Below are 27,962 nucleotides of genomic sequence, written 5' to 3' on the forward strand. Positions count from 1 at the left end.
TTATTATCTATTATACTGAGAATTATTCAATACTGACCATTTATTGGTATTTTTAAAGTGCAAATAGGAGTGGAGTGGACAAGTAGAACACATTCTTTCTTGTTTATGATTCTGTTTCGTCATTGACCTCCTCTATGATTTCCTTCTTCTTTTTTTGTTGTTCTTTTGGCAAAATCTGAAACATGTAAGGGATTAGACAATAGAAAATATCTTATATTCCCTCTAGTTTTTATACTACTGCTTCAAACGTTTCAATTCTTAATTGTAAGTAATCTTCAGAAGGAGTAATTATGTGCATCATGATTGGGGATTTACATCAATTTATCGGCCATTGTCTTGTTCCTTTTAGATACCTGGCTTTTAGTACAACATGGTAAATAATGGGGGGGGGGGGGGGGGTGATATCTGTAAAGCTCTCCGGCAGGGGTTATGCAATATGTATACCCAGCAGATAAAATAGAAATTTAGCGGTTTTCCTTAAATGTAAGATGGGCTAAGGCACAAGGAAGGGATGGGACTGTGGCCCTAAAATAGGTTTGATTGAATTTAAATTAAGGTTGGCAATCCGTCTATTTTTTGGAACGAATTCGGATTCTTACAAGAATCCGCCCAAAAATAACACGGAGGCTCCGCGGATTCCGGATTCTTATTTTTTTGACGGATGCTAGCAATATTTTAAATTATTTTTAAAATAAATAAATAAAGGGATTAAATTATACCGTGTACTAGAAAGAATCTAAAGCTGCGTTTTTTCATATTTTCTAATCTCTCCACTTGGTGGTGCAGGTGGGGAGGGATGGGGGAGGGGGGGGGGGGATGATCTTTAAATTCAAAGAGGGGGCGTTGTAAGAAAAAACTCAAGACGCTAATTTTAGCCTGAAAATTAAGAATCCGAATCCGCTATAAAAAAAAACTGATTCCGGATTCATATTCCAAAATTAGCCAAAAATTGGGCGGATTCCGGATTCAGATTGCCAACCCTAATTTAAATAAAATTTTGGTTACTCATCTCACCTTTGGAAATATGACTGGAAGAAAACTTGTGTAAAATCCAACATCAACTTCAAGAAACAAACAAAATATGATTCTATCCAGAGCCTTAATAAATTAATAGGGTAGTGCGGGGTTAATGCGGTCATCGGGTCAATTCCGGAACGATTAACTTTTTTAAAACCGTTTTTTAACGGTGTTCTAAACGTTTGCGTTTTTTTTTTCAGAAAAGCAAAGTTGTAGTTTATTGCCTATACTTTCATTTCTTACTTCAACAAATTTTTGTCAGATCACTCCTTCTATGATTTTTTTGCCCTCAAAAAGTTGCAAAAAATTTGCAAAAAAAAAAATTTCAAAATAGGCCATGTTCAATCTAAAATTGTAAAAAAAAGGTAAGTCCTATCGACCCCCGGGTTTTTGTAAAATGAAAGATATGGCATTCATTTATCGTTTGCAATTGGAGGCGTTGTTCTAACTTGATTTTTTCATAATTTTTTTTCGTCTAAAAAAAATGGTCTATTCCGGTCACTTTTTTTACTTTTTTTTATTACTGTATTTATAACTGTATAATACCCTAATGTTTTATTTAGGTGATCTGGAAGCATAAACAACCTAAATGCATGACCTAAGCTTTAATCATTGCCTTGCCTGTTGTGTGATGTACATTACTAGTCATTTTACTGCTTGTATTATGTCATGTTTTGTTGCCTAAGCTTTTCAATTTGTAAAAACATTAAATATTTTTTAGACACATTTTTATAGTAATGGGAAGAGTATATCAACCAAAGGAACGCCTTAAATATTTTCCTGAAGATGTATCAGCTGCATTGGCTCATGTAAGAAGGGGTATGTCTATTAGAAAGACTGCTAGAAGATTTAAAATTCCATATGAAACCCTTGCATCTTTTTCGTATAAGAGGGTGTTCGAAATTTTTGCGCGGTTTGGATTTTTTATGTCAAATCGGCTAGGATTAAGCTAGAAAGGTGTTTAAGGTGTCTATGGAAAGCTCTTTGCATGTCCTAACAAAAACTCCCCAGGATATGGGTTCTATCTCCAAGATTTAGAGTACATATTCAAGATTTTGCATTTTCAAAATTCCTGTTGCATAAAATGTGTTAAAATATTAGAGTTAGACCCCATATCATTTCGAGTTAATTGTCAGGCATGTAATTTTGCATCTTTAGACACCTCAAAAACCCTTGTAGGTCAATCCTAGCCAATTTGAGACAAGAAAAAATGTATCAAAAACTGCTGTCAAAACTGGCAGGATTTTTAAAATTAAAAATTTTTTGGGAAAAAATCACTTTTTTCAAGAAATTCCAAGACCTGCGAATCAGAAATTGCCTCTAATTTATGTATAAAGCTTAAAAAAACCTAATCATATAATAAAGAGTATGATTTTTTTTAAAAGTTTGCATGAAAAAAATTGATGTTTTTTTTTGCGATTTTACCGACTTTTTTATAATGGGAAAAATGTGGTCAAAAAATTGTCTGATCTGCATGCGACTAGTACTGTTAGAAAGCTAATGACCTCAGCTTTCTACTCATAGTTTAAAATGTTTAAAAAAAATATTTTAAGGGGGTGTTCCACCCCCCCAAAGTCAACTGACCGAAATAGCCCCACCGGTGGGGTTATTCCGGTATAGGCCAACCGCCGCCCTTTAAACCGATTTTTGACCGACTTCTAGTTGCGAGATCTTAATGGGACCAAGACAGGCTTCTTCGTTATTGCCATATCGTTCATTTGCACTCTTAAAAACCGGAAAAAGTTTTTGGGAAGTATGTTTTTTTAAGTTGAAGCAAAAAATTTACCGGAATTACCCCGCACTACTCTAATAGATTTAGAATTCAAGTGAACTTAGGTAATCTTATTTTATTGACAATTTTGTCTACAATAAGCAATATACTTCATCTAGACTATTAGAACCATCGGCCATTTCTTTAGTTAATTGAAGGGATACTTTGATTATAATCTTTGGGTATGATGTACAATGTACATCAATTAATTATCCATTGTATTATCCCTTATGAGGCTTATGAGGCAAGTTCTAACTTCTAACCTAACTTAAAATAGTACCTAATGAAACGGACAAAAAAAAACTCCACCTCAGCTTTATTTTTATTCTTTTCTCCAACATAATGGGGGGTTTCTGTGCTCGACAAGGCACACTGAGGAAAATTTTCAAAGCATCTGTACAATTACAAAAAAATATACCTGTCCATGTTCCTCTAGAAAATTCCTGACAGTTTTCAATGCAACCAGAGCTGCATCCTCATTTGGATACCCGTATATTCCTGGACGTGGAGGGGTTCAACAGAGTTGACAAATAATAAATCTTTTGTTGTTTGAGAGATTTTATGCAGGAGGGAAGGGGACAATGGGCTGTTTATTACACGAGTCCCAAAACTTTTAGGATAACGTTTTCTTATTAGTTGGATCAAAAACTTTAGGGACTAACATAGCATTTTGATTGGTTGGTTCAAGAAGAGTATTCAAACGTTTTAACCACTTATTTTAATCTATATGGTTTTCTTTTGTATATCATCGTTGGGGATGTATATCAATTTATGGGCCATTGTCTTAGATCCATGGATTTCATGGGATAACCCAATGAACGATAAATTAAAATATAATGATGAACAAGATTCCCACTTATGTAGATTAAAATTCAGTAAATGTAACCAGAGTTTTGAGCCTACTAACAAGATAAAACTTTGGGTACTAGTATAATTTACAGTTCTATGTGCCCTCCCTCCCTCCCTGAGTTGTATAAACTGTATCAACTAAAAAAAATGCATTGAACAAATCAAAAACTAACCATACATATTCTTTAGCAACACAGCTACTCTTTTATTTATAAATGTCCACCTATTCGCATGTTTAATATTTTTCAGATGAAATACGATTTTCTTGGCTGCTATAAAAGAAAGCTTCAACATTGTTTGTAATGATTCCTATGAACAATGACATTCAAATAAAGACTTTTTATCTGCTGTTTCCTTTTTATAATATAATCTATTAATCATATTATATGTTACTAGCGGCTTCGACCCTTAAATCCTCTAGGGGCACTTGGATTTGGTAGGTTTGAATTCGACAACCCCATTTTTTATTTTAGTTTAAAAAATTAAAATTTGTTTTCTAGGGGCGATTTCTCTTAGAAGGGTGGTGGTACCCTCCCCCTAAATAGTTATAAACCTCCCAAGGACCTATGAGAAATTACCCTGTAAAGGAGATCCTACACTCAGAAAGAGATCTGTTTTCTTTATTATAATAATGATAAAGTAAATATTTTGTCAACAGTATTCCCATTCCTGTACTAATGCAAGGGAAGGCGATAGTTTTAATATTGTTGTCCACCGCCATCTGTAGCGAGTTTTTGTAACAATTTGCCAATTCACGGGGGTTCTCACACTGAGGACCTAAAATATATATTTTTCTATGATAATATTTGGATTTGTGGATTTTTAATCAAGATTGGGCATTAACTAATTGAAGAAAAATTTATGTGATTGTGCAATGTGCATCCCCAATTATAATGAACAAAATTATCTTTTCCCTGTAAATTTAAATCATTGATGAAATTTTGTACGACCCCATCATTAAATTAAAGTACCCAAAGTCAACACAAGATAGAGTTTTTAAAAAACATTGGGTACCAGTTTAATTTACAGTGTTTTGACCATATCTCACCCTCCTTGATATTTACCTCAAGGATCTAAAGGGATAAGACAATGACCGATATGTTGATGTACATCAACAATAATGATACACAAAATTACCCCTTCTGTAGATTACAATTAATGGTTGAAACGTTTGGACACTCAACTAAATGAACCAACCAATCAAAATTCACTAATGTCCTCAAAGTTATTAAGTCAACAAAAAAGAAAACGTTCTTATAAATCATTTGGTACCAGTATAATCTATAGTGCCATGTCCCCTCCCTCCCTCCCTCTGATATTTACCTACAGTTGAGATGATATACTTAGCAGGGATATTATATCCCCCACTGAGCCGAGCTTCTCCTGTGGGACACCCGTCATGATTTAGGTTCTCCTAGACATACAAAATGGATAAATTATGACAGGGGAAAAATTTTCGTCAATTTAGGTTGCTATAACATGGACATCACTTATTGGACAGTTAGTTTATTCAGTAGGATGGGAGGGGAAGGGGTAAATGGAGTTGAAGGGGAGATCGTTATTTTAGCCAGCAACAAGTTTAACTTTATTAGAGTACATGATAATCTGGTATAAGATCCAAATAATATCAAATCCATTCAAACAAACATTTATTTTCTGGAAGCTTTTCCAAAAGTTGATTTTTTTCTCAAAGTCAAAACCAACCTACTTGTGTTTTTGTAAGAAGTGCCTGTCAAACACAATCCTAATCTCTGTGAAAGCCCAATCCCTGCAGATCTACCAAGTACCCAATATAACCTTAACCTAAAGTAACCCCCACCACATTTATAATTCATTTTAAAAGGGATAAAGTGTCTTTGTCTAACAATGGGGTATTCCTTGTGTAGAAATGTCAAATAATCTAACCTTCATATTTGTATTTTAGTTCAAGAAAGAATATGGATTCCTTTACCCTGAAGTTTACAGGAAGGCCAAAGAAAACATTTACTAAATAAACCTGAAGTGCCAGGATGCACAAAGTTGCCGTGCTACCTTAATCCCTGATGTAGTAGCAGGAAGGCCAAGTTTTTTAGTAATGTCTGTTGTTCAATAAAATTAATATTTTATACTTTATTCATGTTTTGTTTATTTTCAGAGTGTAAAAGCTTCTTGGGGTTTTTACCTTCTGTTTGTGTGAATATCTATTTTTGCTAATCACTCGTTTATCTGTTTCAGAGATATATGAAAGGTGTGTATGTTCTAAGACATGTGACCATTGGCTAGTGTAATGCTGTATTCATATATAAAGGTATTTATGTCACTTTTACAATGGTAGCAGCTTGCTAATGTTCTAAAAGTGATCTACGGCTACAGCATAAAACTTAGAAAAATTGGCACATTGTTTTTTTAATACACAGTCATATACTCTAGTAATTATTTAAATGCACAAAGGTCAAGTAAAAATAGAGGAATCAAAAATTTAGCACAAGTCGCGACATACAAAAGGCGTTAAAGTAACGAAAGTTACGAAGTTCAAGGCGTACACAGATTTTTTGTTCCATTTTTTTTAAAGATAGAAAGGCGTTAACTATTTTTTTTAAAAATAAGGAATATTAAACTACAGTAAAGATTTTTTTTTTCCCAAGAAGGCGTTTTGGGACAAAGAAAGGTCAAGGCGTTTATATAATCTATGATATTAAAGCGAAAAATACACAGCGTATATATATAAAATTTTTTTTTAACTAACGGCCAAAAGAGCGTTATTGGTGGATAGTTATTAAAAATTATGGTGTAAAAAGGTAACTATACAGTTACAAAGATCAAGGCGTTTATTTCATCTTATTTATATCTTTTAGAATACAGAAAGTTTTCTCTAAAAGAAAGAGATAAAAAGAAAGAAAATCGTATTTGTTTTTTTGCGTACTTTTGCGTAGCGGATAAGGAATCAACACCACAAAATTGTTATGAAGTGTCGATTTTAAATGTCGTCGTCGGCATAAAAATCAACTAAATATAACGAATGTACAAAAAACGTATGTTTTATATATATTAAAAAGTGCTATTAGATTTTTTTTAGTGCATTTATATTTTTTATGGTACTTTCGGATTTTTTTATAAGTGATTTTAATTTTTTTAGTGATTTATTAGAAGGTAAAGGCCAAAATAACCCCAAGGGCAAAAGTATAATAAAGATGACGGGTGACACGGTTGCCGAATCAGAGAAAGAGAAGGAGCAAGAGAAGGAGCAAGAAGAATATAGATTTTATGAAGGAGGGAGAAACACAATAGAAATACCGAAACTAGATGATTTCAAAAATTACGAAGATTTTGAAGAATGTGTGGAAATGTGGTCAGCTACCACGGACCTTCCACTACATAAACAAGGACCAGCTTTGTTCATGGAAATTCCAAAAAGTTCAAGTAGATTTGGAATTGACAATTTAAGAGCTGAACTACAGGAAAACATTAAGCTGAAGAATATCACCAATAATCCAAAAGGAGTCACAAAGATTTTAGAATATCTAAAAACAAGGTTACAAAAAGACCCAGTGTTGCAAGAAATCAAGACTCTAAGAGATTTTACACGTTTTGACAGACCAGCAGGACAAAAGTTTGAGGACTACATTTTGGAGTTTGACAGACGTATGAAGAAAGTAAAAGATCTAGGCATGGAATTCACAGATAGCTGTTTAGCTTTTATGTTACTGATTGGTGGTAGAATTGATGAAAAAGATTTAAAGATCATATACGGTACAGTTGAATTTAAGCAAAATCAAGGGAAACTGTATGAAAGAATGAAAACAAAAGTTAAAGAAATGTTAACAAACTCTCTTACAGAACTAGCAAAGAAAGAAGAAAGTGCTTTTCTTTCAGAACAACTAACTGATGAGGTGCAGGAAGTTTTAGTTGCAAAAGGGTGGAAACGACCCGAACAATACAAAGGACAAAAGAAGAAGAAAAACTTTGGCAACTATGACACAAAGAAAACCAATAGTCAAGGCGGGTTCCAAGGAGAAAGAAAGGCAAATCCTATAGGATCTGACGGAAAGATAATGACATGTGACGCATGCAGGAGCATCTTGCATTTGATCAAAGATTGTCAACACGCTTTTGAAAATAGAGACAAACAAAAGAAAAATAACAATAGGAATGTATTCAGGAATGGGAACAGAAAGTTCCAGAAGGTCTTAATGGTTGAAAAAGGTTCTGATGAGAAGCAAGAAGTTTTCATAGAACTCTCAGATTCAGAAAATGAACAGAATGAATCTGGAGAATCTTCAGAAAATGCAATGTGTGTAAACCTGTACACAGCAGATAAAGATGAATTGAGCAGATTCACGTCCGAAGCAATAAACTTTGGAGCCCTCGACACGTGCTGTACCAGTACGGTCGCGGGGGAAAAATGGATGAAAATCTATATCAGCTCTCTTCCCAAAGAAATGAAAGAAAAATTAAAGGGCCCAATAGAAAGTTCTCGTAACTTTATGTTCGGAAATCAAGGCACGCTGAAGTCAAAATGCGTGTATCAATTACCGGTGCGAATTGGAGGGGTAATAAACACACTAGAGGTAGATACCATTAGTTCTGATATACCGTTATTGGTATCCAAGAACGATATGAAAAAGCTTGGGATTGCTTTAGATTTAAAGGATGACAAGGGATACATAAATGGTAAACCTCTTACCCTCCACACAACATCTGCAGGACATTACATTGTTGATCTTCTGAACAATGATGATGTTATACTGTCAGAAGCACATGTAGTTGATTTGGATAGTACAGATGAGAAAACACAAGTAAAAACCTTGCGTAAGATTCATGCACAATTTGGCCACCAGCGAAAAAGAGCTTTCGTTGATCTGCTAAAAGGCGCAGGTAAATGGAAAGAACAGTTCTCAGCAATGATTGACAAGATTGTCGATAATTGTGAGGGTTGCCTAATGCGTCGCAGAAATCCTGACAGACCAGTGGTGGCATTATCTTTAGGTAAAGATTTTAATGATGCCATTGCAATGGATTTGAAAGTATGGGATATGAATAACAATATTTATATTCTATACATCATGGACACATTTACTCGTTTTATTACAGCCACTATCATTAGGAGAAAGTCACCATCAGACGTTGTAAATGCGCTTCTTATGAAATGGGTACAAGTTTTTGGTACTCCAGGGCTGATACTGACTGATAATGGAGGTGAGTTTAAGAATGAGGAAATAAAGGCAGTTGCGGCTAAGTTCAATATTAGAACAGATACTACTGGAGCTGAATCTCCATGGCAAAATGGGACCATGGAGAAAGGCCATTACACAGTAGATACGATGGCACGCTCTGTGAAACGTGATCAACCAGAAATGCCGCTAGATGTCGCCTTGGCATGGGCGTGTACAGCCAAAAACTCCATGAATAACGTATGGGGTTTCTCATCGCATCAATTAGTGTTTGGTCGTAACATCAAACTACCAGATATCTTAAATGATCCACCTGCTACTTGGGATGATGATGGTCGTGGCAGAAGTTTTAAGGATATATTGGACGCAATATATTCAACCAGAGAGGCATTCACCAAGAAAGAAAGGTTAGAGAAACTTAAACGTGCTTTAAAGAGCAAAATAAGAAGCAATCTCACCGTATTCCATCGCAATGACCAGGTATATTTCAAAAGAGAGAACGAAGAATTCTGGAGAGGTCCTGCCAGAGTAGTCTATCAAGATGGAAAGGTTCTGTCACTAGTACAGAATGGAGTAGGCTATAAAGCAAGCGTCAACAGAGTTTTGAAAGTAGGCCAGGAGTTCAACAAAGACAATGATTCAGCCAACAACATAGACACTGATGATAATACTGAAATGGATGTTGAGAAAAATGAGAGTGTTGAGCAACAAACAAGCAACAAAATGCAAGACGAACCAAGTGGATGTAATGAAAAATCTTCATTGCCTGATGATGACTATCCAATGCAAAGAAGGTCAAGATCAATCAGGAAGGAACAACCTGGAATATCTGAGCAAGAAAAGCTTAATGAGCCTAGCTCAGATGTCGCAATTGAGAATGAAGATTTGGAAGACAGAGGAGATAACAATGTCCTGGAAGATACTGAAAAGTCTAACACAGAACAAGCAGTTGATGATAATATTGATCAAGCTGAACAGGTCCAAGAGACAGAAAGTGCACAAAGAAAAAGAAAGAGAAAGGTTTACCAGAAAGATGAATATGGAACGCTTGTTAGAGCTGGTATGCAAGTAGTCAGAAAGGATAGAATTGAGATTAAAGAAAATGGGAAGTGGGAACCAGCAACAGTTATTGATAGAGCAGGAAAGAGAAATGGACCGTATGAAGGATGGTTCAACGTGCAATTAGATAACGGTTTTGTGTTTAATGATAATCTTAACGAAAGAGAGGTCAGAATAGTGGATGATGATTCAGATTCAAAGAGAACAAGAACTGAAGAAGAGCAAGCTTGTTGGACAGTACTTTTAGACACAGGTGTGACAATAACTGACAATTTAAACAACAGAGAAGTCCGTATCATGAATGAGGCCGATGTACTGGCATGCTGGATCCAAGAGGAGGTCATGGCAGTTATGGTTCCAAGAGAGAGAAGAAATTCACCTGAAGCTTTGGAGGCTAAAAGACAAGAACTGGAGAAACTTAAAGAATTCGAAACTTATGAGGTGGTAAATGATGTTGGACAGGAAAGGATTACGACTACATGGGTACTTACGGAGAAAGGTGAGGAAGTAAGGGCAAGGTTAACGGCTAGGGGGTTCCAAGAGGAAGAAGAATTCCCAAAGGACTCTCCAACATTACAGAAGCATTCCATGAGACTAATACTGATGCTAGCAGTATCCCTGAGCTGGATCATAGAAACAACAGATGTAAAATCAGCGTTTCTCCAAGGATCACGTCTGGAAAGAATAGTACATGTACTACCGCCCAAGGAGGCCGAAGCAGTAGGTAAGCTCTGGAGGCTACTAAAATGTCTATATGGACTGAAGGACGCTTCAAGGCAATGGTACCTGAAAGTGAAAGGTAAGCTCAAAGAACTGGGTTTTCAAAAATCCAGTCATGATGCCGCACTTTTCTATTTAATCAAGGATGGCAAACTTCAAGGTTTCATTGGTCTGCATGTAGACGATTTCTTACATGCTGGAAACCAGTTTTTTAACTCACAAATCATGCCAAAGATTCTGAGCATTTTTAAGGTGGGAAAAGCAGAAGTTGGTGAGTTTGTTTATACAGGCTTTAGGATGAAGCAAACATCCAATCACATTATTCTTGATCAGAATGATTATGTTGAGGGCATTGATATGCCTAAGGTAGATGCCAAACGTTTGCTCCAGAAGGAAGATGAGATGACTCAGGATGAATTGACAGTGCTTCGCAAGCTCACCGGAATACTAAACTGGGCTGTAAGAGCAACAACTCCAGAATTTTCTTTTGATCTCATAGAGCAATCAACCCACTTTAAAGGAGGCAATGTGCAAAGTTTGGCACAGGCACAGAAAACTCTAGCTAAACTTAAGCAAGCTAATGCGTTTGTCAAAATTTCAGCAATCCGAGATCTAAAGAACGCACAGATTTGGATGTACTGTGATGCTGCTTACAGGAATCTGAACAGTAAGACAGACAGCTGTGGCGGATACATAGTATTCATTGTAGATCCCAAGACTGGTTTTTGTGCTCCAATTGATTGGAAAAGCAATAAGATCAAGAGGAAGGTCAACAGCACTTTAGGTGCAGAAACCCTCACTTTGGTCTGGGCTTTAGATGCTGCTATTGGAATCAAAAAGCAGCTGAAGGAGATAACAGCTGGACAAATCGATCTGCCAATCAAAGCTATCACTGACAATCGCTCAGCAAGGATAGCTGTGTACTCAGAGTCTGAGGTTACTGAGAGAGAGTTGAGAGCAGATATTGCCATGGTTAAGGAGAAGATTGAGCAGAAGATGGTCTCTGAGATAAAATGGGTGAGAGGGAAGCACATGCTCGCTGATGTGTTAACCAAACGTGGAGTAGACAAGCTGCCATTACTTCAAGTGCTTCAGGAAGGTAGAATTAATGCAGAAGATCTTGCATTAATAAATTAATTGGGAAGATAAGACTCTAACCTACATGCCAAAAGTTTTTATTTTTATTAACAATTGCTCCAAAAAGACATTAAGTTTTTTTTAATTAAAAAAAATCCCGGTAACAACTGTCCTGTGATTTTCAATAACATCACTAGAGATTTAAGGAACCCGCACATAAGTTAAACCACACATAGCGCACACGCAGCAGACGGAGAGAAAATGTAAACAATTGCGCACGTGAAGTAACACGACGCAAACAAATTTTTCTTTGATGTAATAGATTAGTGGTTTTCAGTTTTTTTTTTAGAAAAGAAATAATTTAAAATATTTTAGAGCGTGTATTTTGCATAAATTTTAAGTGAAAAATTTATCATTCTATAAATAGTTCTTTTTATGATTTGTTAGAAGTGTATTTTGCATAAATTTTAAGTGAAAAATTTATCATTCTAAAAATAGTTTCTTTTTATGATTTGTTAGAAGTATACCTAATTTACGATTTTTTTAAAATTTGGAGTAAGAAGTATTTATTATTTTAAGTATATTTTTGTGGCATATAGGAATTTCAAAGAATAGTTGAGCACCCAATTAATTTTTCTTTTATTGTATATAAACTTCGTAATTTGTAAATAACTACCTAGTTACAATTGACGAGTGATTATTTGGCATTTATCAATGTGTAGTCTGTCTGTCTGTTTCTTTTTTCACTAAGATAAGTGAAAGAAGAGAAGTTTTTTTTTATACCTGCAAAAAGATTTTTGTCTAAAAGAAAAGAAGTTTTTTTTTAATAAAAAGTTTTAATTTTTTTTTTGGTATTCATAAGTTAATGTTTATCATAATTCTACTAAGTGCAGTAGGAGAAGAGACATAAGCTCTAATTCTGTAATTTTTTATTCCATTTCAGAAATTATGGACACGTATCTTCAAATGAATCTGGAGGAGCATGAGATGCTATCAGATGGTGAGGAAGAGTTTAATGCTGTTTTTGAAGACGATAATGAACCATTCAAGACAATTGAGTCCGAGAATAAACAGTCAGAAGAACAGCCGCCGGTAAACACTGAGACCACGCATGGCGATCAAGGTAAAGAGACTGTGAGAATGGTCATTTCTAATCTTAACATGCCACCGCTGGAATGGAATGCCCAACTTCTTGGCATTGAATGGGTTACCATGCATCATGATTCCATTTTTGAGACAACCAGAGAAGTAATAAAAATTATTCAAGACACTTCAGCCCCGAAAGAGATAGTCCTGCAGGTTTTTCAAAAATGGGCAGGAGGAGTAACAAGGGAGGTTTTTGAAAGAGAAATGACTAAGGTTTTTGAAGAAAACAGGAGGGTTGGAATGCACAAATTACAAGTAGCTACGCTCTACTTCATTCCTGAACACTCTCCAGTATGGCCCACAATTGGGGAAATAAATTGTTTTATTAGAAAAGAAACACTGAAAGACAACATGGGACCGTTTAATCTTCACAGGTTCCTGATGAAACCAGTAGGGAAGGGGTATACTCTCTACTGCAAGGGTATGATGTGGGAGGAATATCGTACAGATATTGGCTTAGGACGTACGTTAAGCAATGAAGGTTTGGCCAAGATCAAGAAGTTCATTATAGAACAGTTCAAAACTGGCTTTCTAGACATTAAACTTCCATCACATCAAGGAGTCCGGGAAGTTATTCCGCCTCCACTATACCTGACACCGGGTTATAAATCCAATGAACGTATGCTTGAGATATTGATCAATCGAGGTTTGGCTCCAGTTACCTGTAGAGAAAGACCAGCGTCTGTAGGAGTTGATCATGTAAATGAGCAGTTAAGCCGTCGTGGCAGGCCAGTTCCAGTCCGATCAGTAAACAGGTATGATCCTTTGATTGTGAGACTAAGGTCATCATTCTCCCATAGGGCTATGATGGAATCTGATATGGCAAGCAATGTAGCAGGGCCATCGGGAGTATCAAGCAGGTCGGTCTCCAGGACGTCAATGGATGAGGGAGTATTTATGAGAGAAGATCGAGAGGAGGAGAAGAATTATAATATGAGGGACATGCAGTGTCAAGTTGATGATTTGTGTTATGATGTAAAAAGATTGAGAGAAGATAGAGACAAATGGAGGAACAGATATGAGAGAAAAGATAAAGAGAGTCTGGAATGGAAGGAGCAAGCTCATTACAATGAGGATGAAATGATAGAGTTGGAACAAGATCTTGACGATAGGAAACGGACCATTGAAGAGCTAGAGAATGATCTAGAAGCCTCCAGATATGACAACAGAGAGTTGGAGGATCACGTGGAGAGACTGAAGGCTGATAAAGAACATCTTGAGGGCGAGTTGACTAAGGTTAAGGGAGAGCTCGCTAGAGTAACAGAGCAGTATGATTCTTTGGTGTCTTTGTACACAGGGATGGATGGATCTCGTATGGCTAAGTACATTAGTAAAGGAAGCGGAGCCATGAAGAAGAAGTTTGATGAAGAAAGAAAGAAAAAGAGACAAGAAAAGAATTAATATGAATGTGTAGAAATGTCAAATAATCTAACCTTCATATTTGTATTTTAGTTCAAGAAAGAATATGGATTCCTTTACCCTGAAGTTTACAGGAAGGCCAAAGAAAACATTTACTAAATAAACCTGAAGTGCCAGGATGCACAAAGTTGCCGTGCTACCTTAATCCCTGATGTAGTAGCAGGAAGGCCAAGTTTTTTAGTAATGTCTGTTGTTCAATAAAATTAATATTTTATACTTTATTCATGTTTTGTTTATTTTCAGAGTGTAAAAGCTTCTTGGGGTTTTTACCTTCTGTTTGTGTGAATATCTATTTTTGCTAATCACTCGTTTATCTGTTTCAGAGATATATGAAAGGTGTGTATGTTCTAAGACATGTGACCATTGGCTAGTGTAATGCTGTATTCATATATAAAGGTATTTATGTCACTTTTACATTCCTATCCAGTTTTTTGTTTAGGAATGAATATTTTTTGCCCGAGGGAATAAATGATGAAGCGAATGCACTTTACAGGGTTTTTTTCTTGCTTATTCAAATCAAGACTAATCAAACGTTTGAGATAAAATAAATGTTCCAAGTTGTTGTTTACCTTTTTAAGTAGAGGTCCAGCAGCTTTATGAATAGCCCCATCAACACCACCACCCCCCATCAGAGAACTATTAGCAGCATTCACAATTGCATCTATCTAATCAAAATAATTCTTATACAATAGTAACAGGATGTTTGTCTGTGTGTCACTGTCTATAGCTTAAGATCTCGCTAACCGCTGGTCCGATATGGTTCTCTGATTCATTGCAGCTTTTCATAGGTTCAGTGATAGTTTTCAACTATTTATGGTACTGTCCTCCACCCTCTAAAGAAAAATCGCTCCTGGAAAAAATACCCCCCAAAAAACTTTATTTTTATTTTGCCTTTTAAAATTAAAATTGAAAGTGGAGGGTTGAATTGCCCCCTTCCCTAAAGGGGTAGTTTCACGAAATGCATTTGAACTTAATTTAGTGAACCGCATATTTTTTACTAGTTAATGGGTTAAACTATATTTATATGGCATATATTTGAAAGAATTTCATTTATATGCCATATAAATGCAGTTTAACCAATTAACCAGGAAAAAATATGTGGTTCACTAAATTAAGTTCAAATGTATTTCGTGAAACTACCCCTTTAAGTTTTTGGATATTTTTACATTCCCCCTCCCCCCCTCCCTACCATATCACAAACGCAATCAGTTCAAAAATTACATACCTCCAATTTAGTGATATCCCCGACAAATGTTGAAACTTTGTCAGTAAAATCTAAATCCTCCTTAATCTTGATGTCATACAGACATTTCTTCTTTAGCTTCTCAAAGGACGGACTCTCACTTATATCCTGCAGAAAATAAAACTAATTAATAATAGTTATTTATCGCATCGTATTAGACAGCTTTCAGAGGATAATAAATTTTTTTTAAAAAGATTAAAGCAAGTCTTGTAAGCCCCGAGTGGTCGAAAGCCTGGGCTAACAAAACCATAATTAATTTTATGATTTTTTTAATATTCGTGGAAAATTGTCTGTAATATGTTGCTATACATGAATTTTCAGTATGGCTGAAAAAAGGTTATTATGCAGCGGATATTAGTCGGTTTCGAAGCCTTACTGGAAAGTATATTGGAAAGTTGGAAAGGAAAGAAAAATTCGAAGGAGAAAGCCTAGAGGGGAGGGGGGGGAATTGCATAATTTAATGTATTTTATTTTAAAATTTTGATTAGTGATGGGAATCCGGATCCGGAATCCGAATCCGGAATCCGGAATCCGCTCAATTTTCGGCCAATTTTGGAATCCGAATCCGGATCCGGAATCCGTTTTTTATAGCGGATTCCGGATTCTAAATTGGTAGGCTAAATTTAATTTAAATAGGTTAGAAAATACCAAGCACATTTTTAGGACATACGTAGCACTTAAATTTTTAAATTTACTAATGTGATGTAAATGTTTTAGTTATGCTGGAAGTCAACACTTTAACAAATCAAGGCTTCAACCAAGTAACATAGTGATAAATTAACGAAAAAAGCTATCCCTCTGTGACGGACGGCCTTTTAAAATACTGCTAGAATCCGGAATCCGAATCCGGAATCCGCCAAAAATAAGAATCCGGAATCCGCAAGAATCCGTCATTTTTTTTGACGGATTCCTTCAGAATCCGGAATCCGAATCCGGCCCAAAAATTCGACGGATTCCCATCCCTAATTTTGATACCTAACTTTTATGCCCCTGATCTCCAAGGAGGAAGAGGATATTGGACTTAAAGATCATACTTGTACCCAAAGTATTATAACTACGTTATCTTGTTATTTGGCTCAACAGAAATTGGGTGCTTTTATTGCATTTTGATAGGTTTGTTCCTAACTAGTATAGTACTTACTGTTTATGCTTTTCAGAATGGGTGATTTTGTTTGGCACCACTAGGGATGTATGTATATCAATTTATCGTCCATTTTCGTACCGCTTAAGATTCTAGAAGATGTGTACTTAATTTATTAATCTGAAGTCTTGTTGATTAACTTTGCTACAATAAAGAAATTAAACTTACCGGAAGACTTTTGCTTTGTTCTTTCCAAGTTGGAATATCTTCAAGTGGTACATAGGGTCTTGTGTACTCCTAACACAAAAAGATTTAGTATTTCAAGAATTTTTTAAGGTAGAGTCGGTCAGTCCTGAACGAAGAGCTCTTTTTTAATATGTTATAAGCGAAACATCTCTATATTCAATTCGATAATGTAAGTATGTATGCAATTAGCAATCTGTTTTGAGCTAATTTTATTGTAACAAATTTACAGCTGATTTGACGAGTTTCGTTTTTATGGTTTATAATGTCATCATTTTCATTTTATTTATCAATAGGTATGTGGGGTGGTAATTAATTTAATTTTCTCGTATTCATTCGAATTCGGTGGATAGGAACCGATTCTCATCAATACGAAAAAACTATGTCTAGCATTGTATAATATCCAGATTTCTACGAATATAAAAATGTACAATCATAAGATTAAAACCATTTTTTTTAGCCCCGAGGTGCCGAAAGCTGTTTAAAATACGATGCGAAAAAAAATATTAATTATTACTTCAGACTTACGCTAAAATACTTTAAGCTTGCGTTATGTTAATTCATTTTTAAAAAGGTAAAAGTTACCTTTCTCCGATCTTCTTTACTTAACTTCAATTTTCTTTCCTAAAAGGTATAATTTCAATAGATTAACTACCCCAGATGGACAATCAAGACACAATAATATGTCAAAAGGGGACTAAGATTATAAGCACCTTCCAGCATTGATCGTGCATAGTCCCCGATCAATGCTTTAAAAAAAATTTCAGCAGACAAAGATTTTTGATTATTTTTAGGTTAATGTGATTCAATCTAATAATACGGGCGATGAAAAGTTTTGGGCGTTATAATTTTCCCACGAAAATGTGTACACTTTCTAACCAATAGTTAGTCGCAGGGTGTGGCTCCGGCTCCAGCTCCGGCTCCTACCTTAAAATTAATATATAAATTTTTTTTCATAATTGAATTTGATAAAATAAAATAAAAAATATAAAATATTTTGCTTTTATTTAATTAAAGCTATATAAAAGTAGAAGGATGTGTGTCTATTTGTTAAGTAACAATAGTTTTTCAGTTTATTATATGGAAATAGACCGTTGCCAAATTATAATATTATTTCAAAAAATCATTTTTAGCTAATCCAGAGCCGGAGCCGTTTTTAACGAAAAATACGGCTCCGGATCCGGCTCCACCAAAAATGTTGCTGCTCCCGGCTCCGGCTCCGAAACACTGGTTAGTCGGATTGTTCCTTTACTGTGTTCCTGAGGTGATCAAAAATAAAATTAAGGCGAAATTCGTAAAAGGACCAAGGAAATCTTCAACAACAAAAAAAAGGGGGGGTTGTTTTTGGGGGCACTATGGGACAAATGTATATGTTTTGTTTCATTTTTCCCTTGCTTAAGATAGAGATATGAAATATGTCTCTATCATAATCTATGGACTTCAAAACAAAATTTCTTTAAAAAAATATCAAAAAAGGTTATTTATTTGCCCTTATTTTCCATTTTTTCATAACTTAAATTTTGCTATGCACAATGACGACATACTTAATTCATTTCGTCTTCTTATGTAATTTCAAAGGGTTGGGATACAAAATATTAGTTTGAAATTATATTTCACCAATCTAATTCTTTTAGATTCTATTATAAAAGGTTTAGAATTTTTAAATATTTTTTTACATTTTAAAAGTCAATAGTTTAATAATCTGATTTATATTTAGTACCTTTTTTTACATTAGTGCTTATATAGAAGAGATTTTTTGCTCAAAAAAACTAGTTGAGTACCTAATCTTTAAATAAAACTAGCGATCTTTTTAATATTTATAAACAATCATACTTAGTAAAATAATTAAGAAAGGGATAAAAAGTATGTACCTAACAATTGTAAAAGGAAAGATGTGTGAAAAAATTAAAAATTCTCTTCTGATCATCTTATTATTATTCTCATACATTTCTATGTTTATTTGCATAGTGTACTTACTTAAAGGTTATAAAATTTGATATCTGTATGAAATATAATTAAGATATCAAACTCATTTCTGAGATTTAAAGTTTGCTAATTGAGAGCTCTGTTAAGGACATATTTATTACTTATTGTCTTTAAATCTAATTATAGAAATTTTACAATCTTAGAACATATGATATTTCCGATCCCATCCCAGAAATTGAGGGGAGGGGGAAATTAGCACCTACCAAGGTGTTCTTACATTTCAGCAAAATATTTACTCATTTTAGCAACTTAAAAGTATATTGAGAACAAAATATGATTTTGTATTCCATGTGTTTCTAAGAATTAAAAAATTAATAAAATTAATAATCATGAAACAATGTTATAAGTATTGTATGAACACCCCCAGGTGCACATAAAGAAAGGGGAATCTTATTTCTACAAGCTAAGAGTAATCACTTAAAACTAAAACTTTTAAGAAAGAATTAAGCCATATAGTTATGAGGTAATTCATTATTAGTTAGAAAGAATAAAAGTAAGGAATAAAATATAATATTGTATTCCATGCATTTAGTAAGGTTAGTTAAAATTGTTTTATTTTTAAATAGGTAAATTTAGAGGGTAATTTTGACATTTTATTTAGTTTTTAACTTTTAGATTAAAATATGTTTGATTATATAAATGTATACCTCATAAGTAAATTTTATCTTGGTTAATTAAAATTAATTACTAAATGTTTAAAGATGTTTTCATCACATTTTTTCCCCTTCTTCTGACAGTTAATCTTAGCCCTGTTTCTTAAAAGTCCCCTCCCTTTAATGCACAACACACCCCCTAGTTTTGAGGCGATCATACAACATATAAATGTTATGCAAACAAATGTCGTTGCACTAAAATTTATCGTTCAAATCATTTACTTTTTAACAAAAACTTTAAAGCCAAAAAAAGCATAATAGTCGGGACTTTTACCTAAAGTGGATGAAATAAAGTCAAATCTACTCATCAAAAGCTACACTTTCATGTAAAAAATTCTCTGAGAAACTCTGAGAAAAAAAAAATTTGTTTTGAAATGTCCCATAGTGGGGGGGGTTGGGGATGTCCCACCCCCCAAGAAAATAGCCTAAAACCACCACAGGACCAGTAGGTATATTCCCTAAAGAGTTCAGTGGTTACCGAGATCTTAAGGGACGGACGGACAGACAGACGGACAGACATCAAGCTACTTTGTATTATACCTATAGATTGTTAAAAATCAGGACTCGGCAGCCACGACTAATTATACAATGTGATACACATTGTTCTGGAGTAATGGCATACAGAGGCAAGATAATGGATGTAGAATAACTGGATTATTAAGACAGCTGGAATATTTGTCGTCAATAAGGTTGCTAATTTGGACCTCATTATTGGTCAGTTCGTTCATCCAGTAAGAGAAAGTAAGAAATTATGGGGGTATTGTTATTTTAGCCAGCTGAAGGTATCACTTTATTAGAGTACATGAAAATGAGTTGCAACATCCAAGTTATAATATATCGACTAGCAAGAATAAGATATTTACCCTTTCATTTTGCCACTTCAACATGGTAGTGCGCGAGTCAGCTCCAAATTCTCTGAAAATAAATCATCATGTTTAAAATTAAATATAAGAAAAAGGGAGGGAGAAACTTTTGTCTATTGACAAATGAGGCAAGAACTAGGGAGGAATCGGACAATGGGCTGTTTAATACACTTGATCCAATGTTTTCTAATAACGTTTGCTTATTCGTTGGCTTAACAACTGTTTTATTACGCTAGTCCTCAAAGTTTTATAGTACAATATCTTAACGTTGTCTATACAACGTTTGATTAGATGGATCATCAAGTTTAGAGTCCAAACGTCTCACCCACTTTTAGTAATCTAGAGAAGGGGTAATTTTGTATATCATAATTGTAGGTTGTACATTAACTTTTCGGCCTTTGACTTATCCCTTTAGCTCCCTTGGTTAGACTTCTAGTCACAAGTCACAACAAATCAAATTATTATTTAATACCCTATATTTCTATTTTAGACGATATCGAAAGTTTTGTTAAGTTCAAATTGATTTTCTTTTGCTCTATTCATATAAAACAAGGAAGACAACATCAGGGGCGTCCAGGTTTTTTTTTGGGGGGGGGGTAAAAATTTTTTAAGGGGGGGGTAAAATGGCGCGCGAAGCGCGCCGCAAATTTTTTTTACCCCCCCCCAAAATTTTTACCCCGGGGGTAAAATTTGATTGGGGGGGGTAATTACCCCCCTAAAATCTGTTGGCAGGGATAAATTTAGTTTACCCCCCCCAAAATTTACCCCCGGGGTAAAATTTTTGGGGGGGGGTAGTAGGCACCCCCAAAATCGTTTGGGGGGGGGTAATCGCCCCATTACCCCCCCCCCTTGGACGCCTATGGACAACATACATAAAAAAGAAACTTTAAAATCAGACGGTAGGACAAACGAACATTTACACTTGTAAAGTGTCAGAACTTAAAAAGCTGGATATTCATTTATGCGTCTTGACAACTTATATGTAAATTTGTAGCAAAATTGCTTGAATACAAGATACTGATTAAGGACTTCCTACATTTTTAGGACTTATTTTCATAGATGCCTCGCTTACAACATTTGTTGCTATTGTTGCAAACAAAAACTACGGGCATTCTGGTAACGATTTATAGATTTGCAAAGCTTATTAAATAGGACAATTCTAACATTAACAATAAGAGCTATCCATAACGGACGTACGAACAGATCCTAGATAAAACATTTTAATATGATGCCACATATATTAGTAAAAAACGAGGATAAGTTTTAAAAATTGAAAACTGGTCCCAATAGGTTAGTATAATTTGTTATAGGTAAAAATTATTTTTTACTCGTCTGACCTGACAAAGAGCATTCCCAAATTTTTGCCAATTGATCGAGAGATTGAAACATTTAGTAGTGTTTTCATGCCAACCTAATAAACATGACATTAATAACAAAAGAACAAGTATGACAACATTCATAAATAGCGAAGCAAAAGAACAAAAATTTTCAAAATAATTAATCCATAAACATTAAACACGTTTTGACATTGAGTATAGTATAGATAAGATGTGTTTAGGATAGGGTTGGGCCGGATACTTTTTTGGCCCGATACCGGATATCCGGCTGATTTCAAATGCCGGATATCCGGTAACCGGCCGGATATCCGGCCAACACCGGTTATCCGGCCAAATTACCGGATATCCGGCCAAATTACCAGATATTAAAGTAGTAAAAAAAAAATTCTTCAGAAATCTTAATATAAATTTACATAAAGTTAAACTTATTCAGAAAAAATGTTCTTCTAGCTTCAATAATAAGAAAATTATAGCCATTTAAGATTTTAAAAAGCAGAGATTTTTGGTGTAAAGTATAAAAAATTATAGAGACGGATATCCGGCCACACCGGATATCCGGCCCAACCCTAGTTTAGGTTAGAAATTTTATAATCCTATAAATAATATAAAGTAGTAAGAGTTTTGTCTGAAGCTTAAGATCTCAATAACCTGATAGAGCTCTCTATTTTTGTTAGGCTATACATACATAGGTCCAGTAATGGATTAAAGCTATTTAATTTTCAGATTCAATCTTAGGATGGTTTTCACTTATTTTTCTAGGCTCTAGTTATATAAGGATGCTGCTAATTAATTTCATAATGAAGCACAGTAAATCATGTATAATGTATATCCTTTGTTATATATAAGGAAGGAAGGAAACGAATCACAGGTCTATTAAAACAACACAAATGTAGCATAAGTAAGCTTAGTCTACTTAGAACATGACTTTTTAGCAGCATTCTATCAGGGTTTCGGATCCGGATCCGCAAGGATCCGCATATTTTTGAGTTCAAGGATCCGGATAAAAAAAATGTGGAAAAAATAGAAAAATCTACCTAAATTTATATAAAATCTCAGACATTCTCTTGATGAGAGAAAATCTTTAAGGTTTAGGTTCAGACTTGAAAATTAAAAGTATTTTTGACTTCGAATTAAAGAATAAAATTTTTTTGAAAAATTTGGTGATTTTATTTTTATTGCCAAGGATCCGGATCCGCATACAATCAATGCGGATCCGAAACCCTGCATTCTATGCGCTAATGCGCAAGGTCTTGAAAATCGGCCAAAATAAAAAAGTTGCATTGGTTCTGGTGCCCAATGTACGTGACACACGAAAAGAATTTAAATCCATTGTCCCATCCCTATAGCCCTGGTTTCCTGCCCTATTATTCAATCAAAAACCTTAAAAGAAAAGAAAAATCAGGGATCTAAAGGGATAAGACAATGGCCGATACATTGATGTGTACATCCCCAATGATGATAAACAAATTTAAACCTTCTGTAGATTAAAATTAGTTGTTAAAACTTAGAACACTCAACTTAATGAATCAACCAACAAAAATTCACTAAAGTTCAGTTTTTAAGCCAGCGAATAAGAAAACGTTATTATAAAACTTTGAGGGACTAGTGTCATAAACAGCTCATTGTCCCCTCTCTCTCTCTCAAAGAAAATTAAAGAATATTCTCTACGACGATTTATTTGATGATATTATGATGACTGGAATAAAAGTGGTATTTATTTCCTAAATTCCTAGTATGAATAAAACCAAATCAACACTGAATTCTCAGGGTTTCCAAGTTAGAGGATTTTCTAGATGCAAATTTAGAATATTATTTGTTGTCAATATACATTTTTGACAATTTTTATTTACGAGTGTTTTCTTAATAATCTTCGAAAAAAATAGGTAAGTAGTCTATATAATAAAATATAGTAGCAGTATAGAAAATCAACTTTCCACTATTAAGGACAGAGGGAGAATACACATTTCTTGTAATAAAGAGCTTCGCTTTTAATGCGTTTTTAAAGTTTAGGAGTAGCATTAAAAGAATTTTTGAAGTGATTGATAAATTTTTTAATGGGGGTGGTCTGGTGTGACACTTTTTGAAACCAAAAAAAAGGTCAAATGGACTCCACTAAATAAAAAGTTACAGCAATGAAATTTGGTATGGCGGTAACTTTAAGAACTAAGAAAAAACGGAGGTAGAACAACCCCCTCCCCCTCTTTTGATTTTAGCAATTCTCTTCTAACCATCATTTTAAACATACTTAAATTTAAAAAATAACATCTTAAATAAATACAGTGTGTTTTTTTTATGAGAACTTTTTTGAAAGCAATTTTACCCCACTTATAGTTATCAGAATTTAATGATTAATGTCTTATTTTCTTCGTTTTTTAAGGCAATTAATAGAACAACAAAAAAATATTTCAGTTTTCATTTAAAAAGTACAGTAAAATCTAAAATTCAAAACTTAGGTGTCAACATCTAAAAATGGTTTCAGCGCATTTTTCTTATGCTCAAATATTCAACCTTTTGCAAGAATGGCTGCAAAACACTTCAAAGTTTAGATATAGAGCTAAAAATGTATACAGATACTATTAGGGACATGTACTAGAACATATCAAAGTTTAAAGGTCATATCTCAACCAGGGAGGGAGTACTGGCCCCCCAAAGTCGACCACAGAAAATCTATTTTTTTTCTTAGAAGATTTAGGCATAAGAAAAATGCGCTAAAACCATTTTTAGATGTTGACACCTAAGTTTTGAATTTTAGATTTTACTGTACTTTTTAAATGAAAACTGAAATATTTTTTTGTTGTTCTATTAATTGCCTTAAAAAACGAAGAAAATAAGCCATTAATCATTAAATTCTGATAACTATAAGTGGGGTAAAATTGCTTCCAAAAAAGTTCTCATAAAAAAACACACTGTACCTAGGTCGTTTTGGTACATTTTCTGCTTGACAAAAATCAAAAAAAATTTCGACTTGGCATTCCTACTTCATAAATTTAGGCTAGACTAAAGGTTATATTTAGATCAAAAACATTTCAATAATAAGTCCTGCATTCATAGTGTTTTTTACAAACCAATATTTGTTCTTATTATCTGATTAATGACTTTTAATAGGTAATAAGTTATTACCTAGATTCTCTTTAACTCTATTAAACTAATTTAAATATTTAAAATTTTATTTAATATCTTAAAACTAGGGAGAGGGGGGAAGAGACTACAAAATACCGGTACTCAAAGTTTTATCTTTTTTTTCTGCTTAGATACTTTGGGTACTTTTAATAAATTATGATTGCTTGGTTCTAAATGAATGCCTACTAGTGTTCCAACTTTTCAAACAAATTTTTTTTATCTATAGTAGGATCGTCATTGTGGTTGAACATTGTCTTACTCCTAATTCTATATATAATATTTCTCTATAGTTAGGTAGTGGTTATTTATAGCATTGAATTAAAATAGTTTTCCACTGAGAGTAAAATGAAAAATTATAGGATTAATTACAGTTTTGTTAACACTGAGGGGCCGAATGCCTGGGCCTACACAAAGCCTACTGCTTGCTTGAACCAACCAAGCAAGATTGTGTAAAAGTCAAAGGGTGGTGGTGGTACCCTCTGCCCAAATAGTTATAAACCTGCCTAAGACCCATAAGAAGCCACAATGTAAAGGAGAACCATATCGGTTTAGCAAGATCTTTTGATACAGACAGATACAGGAATTATTTATGAAAAATCTATGGACATCTGGCAAATTAATGAATTTAATCAATTCGTTTAGATTTAGATTATACAATAATATATCCCTTGACTCTCTGGTTTTGACAAGGTTATCTTGTTACAAACAATATCTAGCAATGGATAATTTCAGGGACCAGAAGGGATAAGACAATGGCCGATGAATTAATGTACATCCCTAATGACGATGCACTATATTACCCCCTCTGTAGATTACAATTAGGGGTTGAAACGTTTGGACACTGAACTTAATATACCAACCAAACAAAATTCAATAAATGACCCTAAAGTTGTTGGCCAACGTATAAGATATCGTTATTATAAAACTTTGGGGACTAGTGTAATAAACAGCCCAATGTCCCCTCCCTCTCCCCTGGGATAACTTTATTGCAGAAAACTTGGAACTGGTGGTTATGCAATCATAATAACATAAAACTATTGTCTAGACAGGAAAAAGGCATCAGGGAGGGGACATTGGGCTGTTTATTGCAATAGTCCCCAAAGTTTTATAATTACGTTTTCATATTTGTTGGTTTAACAACTTTGGGGACTTTCATTGAATTATATTTGTTAGTTTATTAAGTTAAGTGTCCAAAGTTTCAACCACAAATTGTAAACTACAGAAGGGTTAATTTTGTTTATCATCATTGGGGATGTATCTATCGGCCATTGTCTTATTCCTTTAGATCCTTGCCTAAAAATACAGGGATTAAAGGGAATTATAGTGTTTCAATTTTTGGAATATATTTGAATCTTTAGACTAGTATGATTGATTTATAATAGTTCAGGCAAGAATCAGAGAAGTCCAAGCAATATTTTGTGGGAGGTAAAATAAGGGATTTCAAAGGTTTGATGGGGTAATCTAATGTATTTTTATAATTTTGAGGGGGGAAGGGTGAAAGGAGAGGTTTCAAAATTTTAGTGGGGTAAACACCACTACTTGGACGTCTATGGCAACCATCAAGGAATCTCGAAGTTCAAATTTAAGGTTAAGAAGGTAATTTTTCAGGAAAATGTGTCTGATTTTAAAGGATTGAAAACAAACTTAGTCCATAAACCATAAGGAAAAAGGATAAGAGGATGAATACTCACCCCTTTTTCATGGTAAAATACTACTTCCCCATCCCTAAATTTAGAAGCAGACGAAAATCAAAAGCCGCCCAGAGCTTTTTGTAAGTCAATCATAAATAATAATGTGAATAAAAAGAAAAGCGATATTTAGCAAACAGCCGTGGGCGGTCAGAATCAGCTGAATGTTCATTATGAAAAAAATTTCCCCCTTTTTAGAAATAGAAGGATTCATCTTTCATGAACAAATTTTTTTAAATAAAAATAAAATTCTATGCAATTTTTAATTAAAACATTAAAACGAAAATATCTAATCTAATATTCTTGCTCTAAATATGGAAATAGTAAAAAGTAAAAAAATATTTTTTTTAATAATTATTAATCCTCCCATTTGAAAAGTAGTGGAATAGCAATAAATTTTAGCGCGGCAACAGCGCTGAGTAGGCCTCTAGGCCCACTGACTATTTTCGTCTTCTAGTAACTTCGATTTCTCTCTTTTATTTTTTTCTCTATGCCATAAACAAAGTTTGAGCTTAAATAGGTTTCTTTTCACACTTATTTTCGTTAACATTTACACTTCCTACACAAAAGTATTTGTTTACATACAAACCATTGACCTCCCCCCCCCCCCCCCCATTCGTAAGCGTGACAACCAATGGTATTAGTTTGAAGCAAAATTGATAATAACTTAATTTCTGAGACACTTTAACAAGAAAACAAAGTCTTACATAATGGAGGTCAAATGCAAGACATTATTTAACAAGGATGACATCCAGCATTAGCACATAAGTATTTGAATATGAAAAACACGAAACAGCATAAAAGAGATATCTGAGTTAAAGAAATTCTACTACCAAAATCCCATTTAGTTGCTCAGTAATTTACCGTGTAAAAATTACAATGACCCCACGGCTTTAACGACTGACAAAGGGCCAAAGGGTTTTTCACTATATATGCTCAGTTTAAGATCAAAAATAGCTATGGGAATATTTTCTGACTAATAGACCTACCGTTACTTTGTAGGTAGATTCGATTAGACTGTGCATCGTATTTGGCTCGTCATTCCCCGAATAACCCACATTCACCAAGCGGAGTAATGCTTTTAGCGAGTCATTGTTAAGAGTTTACCTTTTATGCAACAGTTAAATGTTAGAGTTAGACATAAAAATCGGACATTCATAGAATTAGACAAACTGTATTTCAGACACTATACTTAGAGAATAGAATCGCTAATAAAAAATATAACTTACCATTTATAACACAAAAACAGTTTCAATTTATTTATGTCTGAAATATAGATTTTTAAAATTAAATGCATTTATATTTTGTGACATTCACAGAAGTATGTATTCTTTATTTAAACTTTTAAGAAAGTATACACCCTTGCAAATGTACTTTTAAAAACATGACAAATACGAAAGGTAAGATTACTTAAAAAGTTGAATCACTATAATATAATATTTTTTTTATCGCATCGTATTATAAACAGCTTTCCGCGGATAAAAAAATTTACAATTATAAGATTTAAACCAGTTTTGTTGGCCCCGAGATGCCGAAGGCA

At 34.1% G+C, this 27,962-nt stretch overlaps 1 protein-coding gene across 2 annotated transcripts; it reads right to left on the minus strand.

The window, feature by feature from the left end:
* Positions 1-82: 82 nt before the first annotated feature.
* LOC145332568 (macro domain-containing protein PG1779-like) lies at positions 83-27,695 on the minus strand. 2 transcript variants are annotated; one of them, XM_080177575.1, is made up of 12 exons: positions 27,652-27,695; positions 21,615-21,688; positions 20,278-20,329; positions 17,361-17,399; positions 16,761-16,829; positions 15,434-15,559; positions 14,778-14,873; positions 4,961-5,051; positions 4,303-4,414; positions 3,207-3,282; positions 1,015-1,098; positions 83-175 (listed from the first exon to the last, which is right to left on the minus strand). In XM_080177575.1, the coding sequence occupies exons 1-12, from the start codon at positions 27,652-27,654 to the stop codon at positions 104-106; spliced, it is 894 nt and encodes a 297-aa protein (XP_080033701.1). In that variant the 5' UTR covers positions 27,655-27,695; the 3' UTR covers positions 83-103. The 2 variants fall into 2 exon arrangements, with proteins under 2 accessions (XP_080033701.1, XP_080033702.1); XM_080177576.1 differs by lacking the exon at positions 21,615-21,688.
* Between the last annotated feature and the right edge of the window lie 267 nt (positions 27,696-27,962).

This window comes from Acartia tonsa, chromosome 11, assembly GCF_053477335.1.
Source record: "Acartia tonsa isolate MP-2025a chromosome 11, ASM5347733v1, whole genome shotgun sequence".
Classification (NCBI taxonomy): domain Eukaryota; kingdom Metazoa; phylum Arthropoda; class Copepoda; order Calanoida; family Acartiidae; genus Acartia; species Acartia tonsa.

What these genes read in the sequence shown, in the direction of transcription:
- LOC145332568 (XM_080177575.1), bottom strand. An exon ending in CCTTGCATTAGTACAGGAAT is followed by an intron (nt 3,283 to 4,302) that starts GGGAATACTGTT and finishes ACGTCCAGGAAT; the next exon opens with ATACGGGTATCCAAATGAGG. An exon ending in TTCCAGTCATATTTCCAAAG is followed by an intron (nt 176 to 1,014) that starts GTGAGATGAGTA and finishes TACATGTTTCAG; the next exon opens with ATTTTGCCAAAAGAACAACA.